At 43.8% G+C, this 14507-nt stretch overlaps 1 protein-coding gene across 1 annotated transcript in view; it reads right to left on the bottom strand.

The window, feature by feature from the left end:
* The window catches only part of NPAS2 (neuronal PAS domain protein 2), a 420609-nt gene that overhangs the window by 208436 nt on the left and 197666 nt on the right, over window positions 1-14507 (bottom strand). Inside the window, exon 8 of the mRNA XM_078658025.1 lies at window positions 5146-5264. Within this exon, the coding sequence (XP_078514151.1) occupies window positions 5146-5264 (119 nt within the window). The remainder of the gene's footprint in view (window positions 1-5145; window positions 5265-14507) is intronic.

Raw genomic sequence — 14507 nt, 5'->3', positions numbered from 1 at the left:
ACCCCAAGCTAAAACCCTCCAACCTGCGTGACTGTCTCTCCACCGTCCACCAATGGATGAGCGACTCTGACTTAAAGCTCAACGGGTCAAAAACAGAGATCCTGCTCCTCGGCCACAAAACCTTGAGTCTCCCACCTGACATCTGGCCCGCCTGTATGGGTAACCCCCCCTCCCCCAAAACAGAGGTCAAGAGTCTGGGAGTGTGGCTGGAGACAGACCTCACCTTCAGGACTCAGGCGAGGAAAACTGCCGGCATCTGCTACGGGCTTTTGAGATCATGCAGAAAGATACTTCCCCTACTACCATTCCAGTCTCGTCTCCTGCTAATTCAAGGTCTAGTGTTAGCAAGGCTAGACTACAGCAACGCTATTTACCTCGGTGCGCCGGAAGCCACCTACCAGATCTTACAAAAAACCCAAAATGCCGCAGCCCGCCTGCTCACAAACACCCCACCAAGAACATCGGCCAAACCAGCGTTGAGAAAACTTCATTGGCTCCCCGTGAGGGAAAGAGTCGCATTCAAGGCCCTCTGCCTAGCCCACAAGACACTGCATAACGCTGGCCCCCCCATTCTGAGCACGTGGATCACCCCTTACAGACCACCGAGAGCGCTCCGGTCTGAACAGGGAAACCTTATCGTTGTCCCTAGGGTGAAGAAAGCCCGCTCTGGCGGTCGCAGATTCTCGGTAAACACGGCCAGAAAATGGAACGCTCTTCCCCCGAACCTTAGAGCGGAACCTAACCTCCTAAGATTTAGGAAGTCCCTCAAAACCCTCCTTTTTCCTTGATCTACTTGAAGTTTCCCTTGCCCCCCCCCTGTAGGAGTACGAGGTTTCAGCGCTGGGATACTCGAGGGTGACTACGCGCTCTATAAAAACCTAAATAATAATAATAATAATAATAATATAGAGGGCTCCGAAGCGAAGTATTCACCCCTACCGGTCCGAAAATGGTGGGTTACGGAAATTAAGTGAGGTATTGCCTAGAGTCTGTTGCTGCTAAGGTGAGCTGGTGCAAGACTCGGGGAATAAAGCGTGAGCTCAAATTGTGTGTCTTATGCTGTGAAGTGATGTGCCGGGGCTGCTGCACTACACCTGTGGAAGTAGTTTCAGCATGTGTTTATACCTACTAGGATGAACTACTGACCCGTTCTGGTCTGAAAGTCCTGGGGTACGGAAAATGTGTGAGGTATTGTCTAGAGTCTCATGATGATAAGCTGAGCTGCTGCCGGACTCGGGGATGAAAGTGTGAGCCTAAACTGTGTGTGCTATGCAGTGAAGTCATGTGCTCTAGGCGCTGTGCCATACCTCTCCAAGTAGTGTGAGCATGTAGTTATAGCTACTTGGATGAACTTTTGTTTCGAACATTGTAGCTTGTGTATGGTGCTTAGGGGGTGTTATAGAGGAAGCGCAAATGTAAATTTGTGCGTATCAAATCAATTCAGTACTTATGAAGTGCTAACTACTCACTCCTACGGGGCTTAGGAGGTGTTGTATAGGGAGTGCGAACGTAAATCAATACAGTATTTGTAAAGCGCAAACAACTCCCCCCTATGGGTGAGTAGAGCCGGGGATCAAAGCGAGAGGTCTGTGCTGCAAAGTGAGATGGTCTGGCCGTTGCGCCACAGCTGTGTGGAGAATACATTTTGGGGAGGGTCCGGGAGCTGCCGGTATCTGGCCCTAAAATAGCGGGCCTAAGTTGTAAGTTATAGGGTGGCTCTAAAAAGAGCCCTTGTGTTCATTAGTTGGAGCTACATATAAGTGCGGATGCACAGCTTCAAGTTATTCAGGAAAACTCGGTTTCCCTGATCTGTGAAGTGTACCCCATCACTTCTGTAGATATCCGCCATATCAAAACGTATGCTGTTGTTGTAGGTGGAACCCATTTTGTGGTCTCTGAGGTATGCAGACACAGCTTTGTTGACTTTCTTACAAGATTTTTCAATCTGAGGACAACATAGTTTGGACCATTTCCACTTCTGTCTTTGGCAGAAAATAGTAGTCAGCATTTTAGATTGGGTGTATCAAAGCTTATATTAGACCATCAGTATGTGCATCAGATTGTCACATGCATGATGTCATGAGTGATGTCATTTGAGATGTCATCAGGGATGTCATTAGTGCTGTCACTGACCATGTCATGAGTGATGTAATATGTGACATCATCAGCAGTGCATTGGAGGCACGCAAGTTATAGTTAGCTCAACTAACTAGAACAGGCGAATTTCTCTGGTTTTATATGAGCCAAATGTTCAACTAACTATAACATCCCTGAAACCTATGTTATTTTTGGTGAATTTCTAAGGTTTTTTAAATGCTAATTTCTAACTATAACGTGCCTGAACCCTATGTTTTTTCCAGTGAATATATATATGTGTGTGTGTGTATCTATATATAAACTTTTATATAACCCTTAACCTTTTTATATAAATGTAGAAGGTCCCCGGGGCCTAAGGAGCCTTCGGCGAGGAGGGCCCCATGGCCTGCCGCCCCTTTTTGATTGAATTTGGCCCTGTGGAATGGGGATCTCCAAGGCCTATTAACGCTCAATGGGGGAGTGGGGGGAATGCGGCTTCCTTCCCCTTTTATTTTAAAATTTAGCCCCGGGGATAGGGTCTCCGGGACATATTATGGCTGTATTCTCCACGCTGCTGTAAGCCCACGCCACGTCTCCAAAGGTTATGCCTGGCATGGGGTCTGCAGACTGTGGGAGGGTCGGCTGCCTTGGGGTTGGTTGGACACAGGGCTTGGCCACAGGCCAGCCCATATGGCCCACCCCCCTCTGTGTACAGCCAAAGACCATGTGGAGCATGGGGTTGGCTACATGTGGGGGATTGCCCGCAGGGCCTGGTCTTCGGATAAACTCTTTATCCCTCTACTTGTCTCCATCATTTGCTATAAATATGGGGTCATGTTAACAGTCCATATATCTGTTTGTTTTCATCCAAAACATTCAACTTCTGCTCTTCAGTATTCCCAGAATGTATGTATTTGGAACATTTGTTGCTGTCAAAGTATTTATTCATGCTCCTTTCTTCTCCGTCATGACAACTGCTATTATGTCTGTTATGGACATCATGTCAAATATACTTTGGTATTCATTCCTTTATACCCTGAATTCGATGTTTTTTTAACCTTCATCATTCCACTCATATATGTCTAGGTATTGCTTCATTTTTACAATAAAACAATTAAGTGATTTAGAATAAATAACTTTCAAGTAATGTATGTATTTAATGATTAGGGAGTTTAAAAGAGAAATCCATATCACTATATGGCCACTTCAGGTCGTAGATGTCCAAAAGAGGGAGTCCAACAATATGAAGGTGTGATTTCATTCTACATCCCTCAGCTGCCACTTCCACTGCCTTTCCAAGTCTTCAATCAAAGGTTAACCTGAAGAATTGACTTTTAAGTAGCCTTCTAAAATGCTGGTGGTTTATTTCTGATTGTTTCTGATTTCAGCCAGGATACAGGGTGTTACAGAACCAAAAACATGTATTGATGCTTCATCAGCCTATGCACCTCTTTCCTACTGCATTAGACAGTTTGCCAAAGTCAGCCCAATGATAGTGAGAGAAATATTAGATCCTGCTAGCTAGGAAACAAGTATGAGGTTAGCATCTATACTTGTGCCTGGTCTAAATCAGTGGCAAAGCTTGTAGGTGTGTCATTGAGTAAGAGTCAGCAGGGTGTTCATAAATGAAATTGCATGGGACATTTCCAGTTTGATTGATAGTTGCTGGAGTTCATAGTCTGCATGCGCTGCACAAGCAGGGCAGCCCTGACTGGTTCCAGTTCTACTGCTACTAACATGTGGATCAGGGATATGATTATTTATTTTAGGAGGACCAAAAATAGTCTGTCTATGAAGCAGGACACAACCCAGGGACACCAAGGGCTGGATTTCTAGAACTATATTAAGGCTGAGGCTAGTGTGTGTCTCCCCTGGGGCATCATCTTGACGGTGGAGATGTGGCTGACAAATAGTCGTTGGATGAAAGCTAGGACCCAATGACCACTAACCTGCAGTAAGTGGGCAATGTGCTGCACGTCACTCTTTTTAGGATTATCAACTACAGTGGGCGAGAGGGGTTATGATTAAACTCTTCTTCCTGTCTGGGTGCAAGTCCTTATCCAGGCTCAGCACTTACCTAATTACTAGCCATAGGGTTCCATGCCGAGAAATATAGGTACTCCTGATTACACCCCCGTACCAGATCATATATTTCACTTCCTATTGTCTGCTACCCCCAGGAAAGGTGGGAGACAGTCCTGACTGCAGCTACGGATGGTTGCCACATTCCTGAAATGAGGAACAGAGACATCAGTAAGATATCTCAGTGTGTGGCAGAGGGCCACAAAGGTCAGCATGAATGTATATGTTGAAAAGTGTTTCCCTAGATAGTTCATAAATGTTATGTATGGTCCAATTTTGCAGAGAGCCACGGCTTGTAATATATGTTTTTGAATAAACTTGCTTGGTAGCCAGTGCCACTTGTGAATAAAGACCAGAGTATAGCATCCAACCAGTCAAGGGTCAGTCTTTATTTGGGGTAATCTATTGTGTGCATGATTATGAATGGCTGTGTAATATATTTTTAATAATGGAGAGAGGCATTAGCCTGAATATTATTCCCAAGGTGTTGTTAGCCGCACCGGGCCAGATTTACAAAGGTAAACTTACAGTTTTGTGTAACTTTCAGATTGTTTGCTATTCACAAAGGTATTTTACTAGTAGTATATTTATTACTGTGAAATCTTAACACGTAAAAAGACAGGACTGTCCTATCTTTTTATGTGCAGAGACTCTGCAGTCTTAAAGATGAAATCCAGTGCACAATGCTATCTGTAGGCATTTTTTAGTTCCTATAAACCAGCAGCAATATCAGAATGATTGGCATACTAAGTGATCAAATCTTACAAGTTGCTTATATCGTTACCTAACTACAGTTTCTATGAATATCTTAGTAATACACGCTGAGTTAATCTTGGTACTATTTAACTGATGGTTTTTAGGTTACTTCAACCTAAATGTTAACACAGTGGTCCACAGATCTACTAATGTTCATGAAGAATGCTCTGTTTTATCAGTACTAATGTCACTCCAATTCAAAAATACATTCTGTTCATGCACTCTGCTTACCTTTAAAAACTGAGGTGTAGCAAGGCGGACGGTAGCAACAAAACAGACTTGTTTCCCATCTGGCAATATGTGAGATCTTGAAATTGCGCCATCAAAGCCATTAGAAGTGGAAGTAGGCACTAAAGAGCAAGACAGAGTAATTTCAGTACTGTCAGCGAGAATTAAGAGCTTTTCATTCGCTGGTATGATAACTGTGAGCTACACACAAACACACTTTTACTAATGCATAGTGTAGAAAACACATGACAAAATTATGGCTGCAGAACAGTGAATGATTCCAAAAGGTTTGGTAAAAATGTACACATCTCGAATGTATCATGCATGAAGGATAAAACCTACATTTTTAGCAAGCATTGGTAAAGCCAATAGGTCTTGCATATGAGTCTTGCTGGGTTTGAGAAATATTTGTTGCCATACTGCAGAGCAGCATGGCCGAAAATAATGCATAAGCAATCATTTGCTATGCAATAGGTCTTGCATTGCTGAAAGTTTGAGCTACTGGAGTTGCTAATAATAATGCAACACTAACAGCTCAAACTTTCAGTAATGTGAGAGCAATTGCATTGTAAATCAATCGCAGCTCTCGCACTTTAGTGTAAATATCTTAAGCTAAAGCATGGGTGCCTTCATTGCATTAAAAGTCAAGAAATTGAAAACAGATGTTTTTGTCTATTTCTTTACTTTTGAAGTAATCGCGACACTTGCACTTTAGCTTAAGATGTTTAAAGCTAAATAAAGCATGGGTGATGCCATTGTAACCAAAGTAAATGAAGAGAAAAAAAGGGGTGCGGGCGTTTCAGAACGTAACTAACCAAAAGAAAGGCGCGACCGTCATTATCACAGCCAAGGTTTGGCGCGCTGGATAAAAACATTTTTTTTAAAAGCATTGCGGGAGAGCGTCTCTTCTAACCTATTTAAGAAATTAGTGCTCCAAGGCTCTATTTAAAACGTATCGGGTAGCAACACATGCAACAGCGGTTGCCCTCATGGGAGGTTATAAGAAGAGAAAAGGTGGTACTAAGTAGGGACTATGAAGCCCACTGACCAATGAAACTCAATCATTCACAAAAGACAGTAACCGGAGCCAATTAAAAAGATGGGCAGAAAGTGGGTGGAGCTTCATGCCTATACCCTGAGTACAGCATGTTCTGAAGAGACAGCGCAAGTGCTGCCTAGGCGAGACCTAAAAAGGGCTATGCCACAGCTATTGTGTCATTTTGTAGCCATGATGCGCCAACACAGATGCACATGCCTATAAATGAGGTGAGTATTTTATTTCATTTTATTAACCAGTCGAAGATGTATTACTACATAAAGAGTTGCTTGAAATTTGCTTTTTGATATAGCATTAATGTGCCTGTTAAAAAAAAAAAAAACAATCAGAGGAATGGGTTGGGTAGGGAGAGGGCGGTGGATGAGGCAACATGGAGGGAGGAATGCCAGGAGAGAAGGATGCAGGTGATGAGATAAGGACAAGCGAGAGACAACAATGGGGAACCACACAGACAACGGATGGATGGGATGGGGAACCACATGGACAATGGAGGGGGGCCAGTCCTGGGGAAGAACATACACAGCAGAGGGTGGGCAGATGGGTATTGGGAAGCAAACGGACAACCATGGGTGGGTGGGTGCGATGGGAAAGCGCATGGACAGTGGAGGGTGGTGCGCTGGGATGGGAAGCAAACAGTCAACAGAGTGTGGGCGGGTGAGGATTGAGGCAGATAATGAACAACAGAATATTGGTGGGCAGGGGTGGGGAACCACACAGGCAATTGCAGGAGTTGGGGAAGCAAGAACAATAATGGAAGGTGAGTAGGCGGGGAGAAAGCAAGATTGCCAAGTGAGGGAGGGAGGGTGAATGGAAAAGCACACAGGTAAGGAAAGGAACATGCAATTCACCAAGGAGACAGTTGGAAAACACATGCACTTTCGTAGAGTGCTTTACCAAAAAGAAATAAAAGTAGCACCTGAAAAGGGGGCAGTGGAAGGACAAAAGAAATGGATACATGCTCCAGAGTAGGGACAAAAAAGAAAAGAGGGAGGAAAGCCCATGGAACCTGAAAAATAAGAAGCAAGCAAATGGGAGTGGCAGAGCTAAACTATGGTAAGCAATGGCGGACTTTAAATCCACTATAAGTTAACAATATGCCTTGCAGACAGTGCACGCACTGTCTTAAGCGAGACCGAAAAATGGGGTTTTGTCAAATTTCTTGAACCTCCAATGTTAGACACCTGAAATACAAACTTAAGATTTTTGTGGCTTTCCTAGGATCAGCACAAGGTGCATCTTTTAAGGAGTATTCAAGATCAAAAGAAATCACCAAATTAATATTATTGATTTGGTGAAGTAACTGCTTTTCAGACATACATATCAAACATTATATAATTGTTTTTGGTTTTGAATAATTGAGTGACCAACAGCAGCAATGATGTATTGAAGCTCTACAAACCATGTCTGAATCCTTATTCTCCATTGTGTGGCACCACATAATATTAGTTATTGCTAAATGATAGTGTCATTGTAGTAGATGCAATTTTACACTTTGACTGGAGATGCATAACATCATTTGGTGTTTACTTCAGTTATTTACTTTGAACTATGTATATGAATGCATCCTCCTAGGAGTGTTTTAACAATTGCTTGAGGAATGGGCATCACTATCGTGAAATTCTGCTGTTATGAAATATGATAATTTTATTTCTAAGTGTGATTAGGTTTTGGAGAAGTATTATGTTTCTTCTAAATTATGCAGTTACATTTTGCTGAGAATATTTAATATATTTTTGTGGCACTAGTTAAGAGGAGCCAGAAGTGTGTTGATGATTCCTACCTGTGAAGAACTGTATGCAGAGATATGATATCCAGCAGCAGAATCTTTGATATTAACCAAAATCTCAATATACAAATCCTGGAATTAAGAGTTAAACCACTTTGAATGGGGATTGACCATATGTACCAGAATAGCCAGGTGGAAGTCCGTCCTCACGGTATTCCCTTTTCTGTGATGTTTAATGCACAAAGTGGTAAATGTGTGCAGGGGGGCTGGTGTAAAGCAGAAGGTGTACCCTGGGAAGGAAGGGGAGGATGCTGGCTGGAAGGGGGAATCATTACAGGGTCTCCATATGTTTTGGCTGAGGATCAAGCGATGCAACTTTTTCCGAAGGCAATTTAGCCAGCCATATATTCCAGCCAGAGAAATCAGGACCATTGTTCCCGCACATGGTGAATCCTGGTACAGGAACAATTACCCGCTAATGATTGAACTGAGTGAATTTCCAAATGGGAATTCCGCTCTGCTCAACTAATGAACATGCTCTTACAGTTCATTTAAAGGCTGTTGTCAGAGTTTGATAATGTCAATTTATTTATGAGCAGAGGAAGAAGAAAGGATTTGTAGTACATGATTTAGAAGAGGTTTGAGTTCAGGAGGGATATAGAAAATGAGGCAAGCTGTTTAATGTCAAGATCCTGGGACCAACCACTGATAGTATAAAGAGAGTTGATTGGAGAAGACTTCTTTGAGTAAATAGAAAACGGATAGATTTTCAGAGTTGGCACTGCCATAAGGTGAGGCGAAGTGGCAGTCAAAGGGCACCATCCAGTAGAGGCACCAAATTGCAAAACAAAGCCTTAAAATGCTCTACTAGTGTTTGGGAGTACTCCTACAGGACAAATTCTATTTTTCCTAGAGTTCTGTGGCTATAAAAAGTATAGGTTTCGAGGCAAGATCACAGTGAATTGAAAACAGAGGTTAGAAAATATGATGTTTAATACATTAAATATATATTTTTTATAATGTATAAGATAGTGGTGGTAGCCACTCTGTAGTTATAATTAGGGTGATAAGAGATAGGGAATGTTGTGATTTTTGTCCATTATTAACTTTGATCTCATCTGACGAATGTTCGTAAAACTTTGCAAACCAGCTTTTCCAATTTGATTGTTGGTGTCCTGAAAGTTTCACGGTGTTTCGTGAAGGGGTGCAAAGAATAAAAAGGAAAGGGTTCCAAAACAGGCTTGAAATCCTATGCATTTTTCCATAGGCCTTTTTTTTCATGTAACACAGAAACCGTCAGCTGTATGTTTCTGAAATTTGGAAGTACTGCATATTAGGGGGTATAGATGATTCGTTGGGGTAGTGCAGGCAAGTACAGTACTTAAATGTTAAGTTATAAGGTACTGTTTTAGCTATATCTGTGGCTGAGGTAGTACCTTGGTACATAGCAATGATAAGGGATTAGCTGATTGGCTAATGTGCACTTCTCCAAAATCTCATGACAGCCATATTGTTTCAGAGACAATTTCAGTGTGTTTTGTAATAGAGCTTCAAAATGACTCACAAAAAACAGTTCAGCAATGTAATTGGACTTGGAATGAGCTTAGTGTAGGTATGACATGTAGGCAATAATCTTTGGGAATGTATTAAGGTTTACAAGTTTATGGAGTACAGCGGTATGGCCGCATGGGACTCTAGAGAGTACTGCTGTACCATAATAGTATTTTCTAAACAATAGACTGATACATTGTAACATCTCACACAGTATATACAGCTATGTCAGTATCAACTAATAGACTATACTATTGAAAATGTAGCACACTAATGTACTAGGTGGTCAGTAGAAAAATTATCTCAAACTGAAACTAAGTTTAGCCACATGAGAAAAAATGCCAATAATATGGTTTGCTTTAAATATGGTTTGGATATAGCATTACATTTACCAGTAGGCTGCAAAACATAGCAGAAAACTGTTTGGGTACTGCAAACAGTATTAACCTTACTTGTCTGGCTGTACTACAACTGTAGTTGAAGTGAAACTTTTAGATACAATTATTGTTAGAAATTGGGCTTCTGGTTGGCAGAGGTATGCACCCTGTCCAAGAAGGAGCCACAACTCTAGCCAGAGTAAGTCACAAACACACCATAAATTAACCTGTGCTCACCCCCTGGAGCTTGGTACTGAGTAGTCAGGATTAACTTAAGAGGCAATGTGTAAAGTATTTGTGCAACATATCAAATAGTAAAATAGTGAAAACACCACCCAAAGGGATTCCACACAAAGTTAGAAAAATAGCTCTTAACTTAACCCCTTCGCTGCTAGGCCTTTTCCCCTCCTGTGCTAAGCCTTTTTTTGGCGATTTGGGGTAGTGCGCGCTTAGGCCCCTGTAACGTTTTGACCACATATGGTATCCAGGCCAAATTTGCGTCCTTTTCTTCCAACATCATGTGGATTCTAAAGGTGCCCAGGGTTTGTGGATTCCCTTGGCGGGGTCCCAGAAATTAAGCAAAACACAGTAAACTTTTTGTTTTTTTCAGAAATGGGAAAAACGGGTTGCAAATGAAAGCCTCTGGGTTTTTCCCTGCAAATGTTATCAAAAAAGGGGTTGTGGGGCTGAAATCAGCATTTTCCCAGCTTTTAGGGAATGACAGTCTTTTGTCAGAAAACCAACATTTTTCACAGTTTTGGCATTTTTCTGGGACATAGCCTATTTTTGCTTTTTTTTAGTGCTTTCAACCTCCTTCCAGTTAATGGTAGAAATGACTTTGAAAGCAATACTGGATCCTGGACAGCTATACATTTTAGAATAGTAGACAAAATTCTGAATTCATAAAGGGGTCATTTGTCTAAATCCATGAAGGTTTATTTCTAAATTGGGTACAAATTATAGAGTTTAGAAACAGTATATATTTCCACATTTTCAAAATGGGGAATACTCATACTAGCATGAGAATTATTGGTCATTTTTCAAAATGATTTTTTTTTACACAATGTCTTTCATTTTGAATGGAGAAATGCGTGAAAACTCAATAGGTAATAACAGTTGATTTACAAATCTGAATTACCCTAAGTCTCCCGATAAAACCGGTACCTGACTTGTGTGGGTCGGCCTTGTGCCTGCGACAGGAAACAGGGCAAAATGCAACGTGGTCATACCTCAATTTCGCAGTTAAAAATTGACCCTTTTTTGGCAAAGTGCCTAGCTGTAGTTTTTGCACCCTAGCTCTGCCGGCACCTAGGGAAACTTAGCAAACCTATAAATTTTTTAAAACAAGACACCCAGGGAAATTCAGGATGGGGTGACTCGACTGCCTCCCACCAGGTTCTGTTACCCAGAATCCCGTGCAAAACTAAAAAATTGACAAAAAAAATGCATTTTCCTCACATTTATGTGTGGGAAAATTCTGGAATCTGCGTGCATCAACAGATTTCTACCCTCCCCGCATTCCCCAAAGTCTTCTGAGAAAAATGGTACCTCACTTGCGTGGGTCTGCCTAGTGCCTGCATCAGGAAATGGCGCAAAACGCAACGTGGTCGCACCTCAATTTCGCAGTGAAAAATGGGTCTTTCTTGGCAAAGTGCCTACCTGTCATTTTTTAACCCTAGCTCTGCCGGCACCTAGGGAAACCTAGCAAACCTATACATTTTTGAAAACTAGACACCCAGGGAAATTCAGGATGGGGTGACTCGACTGCCTTCTACCAGGTTCTGTTACCCAGAATCGCTTGCAAACCTAAAAAATGGACAAAAAAAAAAACACATTTTCCTCACATTTCTGTGGTGGAAAGTTCTGGAATCTGCGTGGATCCACAAATTTCCACCCACCCAGCGTCCCCCAGGTCTCCCGATAAAAATGGTACCTCACTCGCGTGGGTGGCTCAAGGTCCCGCAACAGGCAAGGGCCCAAAACATAATGAGGCGACATCAAAATTCCCTATCACAAACCAACCTGGTTTTGCAAGAGGGTTCCCAAGAGTTTTTGGCCCGGGGCTCGGCGGCCATGTAGGGAAACCTACCTAACCCATACACTCCCGAGTAAAATGATACCTCACTTGTGTGGGTGGGCCAAAGGCCTGTGACTAGGATGACCCCAAAACAGTGGAATTCTCGGTGTTTCTTGTAAATACCAAACGCTACAATTTAAAAAAAAAATACATTTTTAGCCTGTTCTGCTTTGGACACCCACAAAAGTGAGGTATCATTTTACTCGGGAGAACAAGGGGAACGCTGGGTGGTAGGACATTTGTGCCGGAACGGAGATCCCACGCAAAAATGTATGGAAAAGTGTTTTTTTACCTAATTTTAAGGTTTGCAGGGAATTCTGGGTAGGAAAACGTTGGGGGACCCACGCATGCCATACCTCGCTGGACTCGCTAGTTTTCAGAACTGTTTGAGTTTGGTAGTTTCCCAAGATGGCCGTCAAGCCTGGGGCAAAAAACTCAGGTGCCCCCCCCAAAAAATAAGGTAGTTTTGCTAAAGGTAATTTTTAAGTCTCCACCGTACGATTTGGGCCTTTTCCAGTTGCAGCCACTATGCATACCCACGCAAGTGAGGTACCATTTTTATCGGGAGACCTGGAGAAACACTGGGTGGGAGGAAATTTGAGGATCCACGCAGATTCCACAACTTTACCACACAGAAATGTGAGAAAAAAGCGATTGTTTTTGCGAAATTTGAGGTTTGCAGTGGATTCTGGGTAGGAGAATGATGAGGGACCCACGCAAGCCATACCTCGCTGGACTCGTCCAGGTCTCTAGTTTCCAGAAATATATGGGTTAGGTAGGTTTCCCAACATGGTCGCCGAGTCCCGGGCCAAAAACTCATGGGAACCCCCTTGCAAAACCAGGTTGGTTTGTGATAGGTAATTTTATGTCGCCTCATTAGTTTTGGGCCCTTGCCTGTTGCGGGTCCTTGACCCACCCACGCGAGTGAGGTATCATTTTTATCGAGAGACCTGGGGGAACGCTGAGTGGGATGAAATTTGTGGATCCATGTAGATTCCAGAACTTTCCCACACGGAAATTTGAGAAAAAAGTGATTTTTTTCAGCTAAATTGGAGGTTTGCAGGGGATTCTGGGTATGAAAACGTTGGGGGACCCACGCATGCCATACCTCGCTGGACTCCCCCGGGTGTATTGTTTCTAGAAATGTTTGGGTTTAGTAGTTTCCCAAGATGGCTGCCGAGCCCGGGGACAAAAACCTAGGTGACCTCCCTTGCAAAACCAGGTTGTTTTGTGATAGGTCATTTTGATGTCGCCTCAATAGGTTTTTGGCCATTGCCTGTCGCGGGCACTAGGCCTACCCACACAAGTGAGGTACCATTTTTCTCTGAAGGCTTTGGGAACCATGGAGTGGGTGGAATTTTGTGGATCCACGCAGATTCCAGAACTTTCCAACACAGAAATGTGAGGAACATTTGTTTTTTGGGACACATTTTAAGGTTTGCAAGGGATTCTGGGTAACAGAACCTGTTGAGAGCCAGTCAAGTCACCCCATTCTGGATTTTCCTGTGTTCTAGTTTTCAAAAATGTACAGGTTTGCTAGGTTTCCCTATGTGGCGGCTGCGCTAGGGCCCAAAATCCACAGATAGGCATATTGCTCAAAACAAATCCGTGCCTAGTCGGCTTTCTGCCGCCCTGGGGGGAAGATTTCGGGGATGGGGTTGCCCCGATATGCCCCCAAGGGGGGCAGAAACATTGTGGCTATATTCTTGGGGGTGGGGGGGGCATTGGTATGCCCATTCTGGGCAGCCCCCACCACCACACATAAAAAAGCCAGCGTAATCGTTGGCGTCAAGTGGGCTTTTTGCCCCCCCCGGGGGGGCAGATTGGGGGCTACTGCCCCATCCTCCCTCCAGGGGGGCAGAAAGGCTGTCATTGTTGCGGTTGGGGGGTGGGGGCATTGGCATGCCCGTTTTGGGCAGCCCCAACCTAAGAAAAATATGCCCAAAAATCCTGTGTGTCTGGTGGGGCTACTGCCCCATCTGTCCCCGGGAGGGGCAGGAAGGCTGTAATTTTAGCGGGGGAGGGGGTGGGGCATGGGCATGGCAGTTTTGGGCAGCCCCACCCTATTTCAAATTTGCCCCCCCCAAAAAATCCCTGGTGTCTAGTGGGCTTTTTGCCCCCCCGGCAGGGCAGATTGGGGGGTAATGCCCCATCTGCCCCCAGGGGGTCAGAAAGTCCACTAGACGCCAAGGATTTTTTTGGGCAAATTTTGATTAGGGTGGGGTCTGCCCAAAACGGGCATGCCAATGCCCCCACCCTAATAAAAATTTGCCTAAAAAAATCCCTGGTGTCTAGTGGGCTTTTTGCCCCCCCCCCGGGGGGGGGCAGATTGGAGGCTACTGCCCCATCAGCCCCCAGGGGGGGCAGGAAGCTGTTATTTTTGTGGGGAGGGGTAGGGGCATGGGCATGCCCGTTTTGGGCAGCCCATCCAAATTCAAATTTGCCCCCCAAAAAATCCCTGGCGTCTAGTGGGCTTTTTGCCCCCCCCCCCCCCGGCGGGGCAGTTTGGGGGGGTAATGCCACAGCAGCTCTTCTTCTTTGCAGATTGTTTTCAGGTCCAGAAGTGTACTGAGTTGT

The sequence above is a fragment of the Lissotriton helveticus genome, chromosome 8 (genome assembly GCF_964261635.1).
Source record: "Lissotriton helveticus chromosome 8, aLisHel1.1, whole genome shotgun sequence".
In the NCBI taxonomy this organism is placed as follows: Eukaryota; Metazoa; Chordata; class Amphibia; order Caudata; family Salamandridae; genus Lissotriton; species Lissotriton helveticus.
This window is presented reverse-complemented; position numbering and strand designations above follow the sequence as displayed.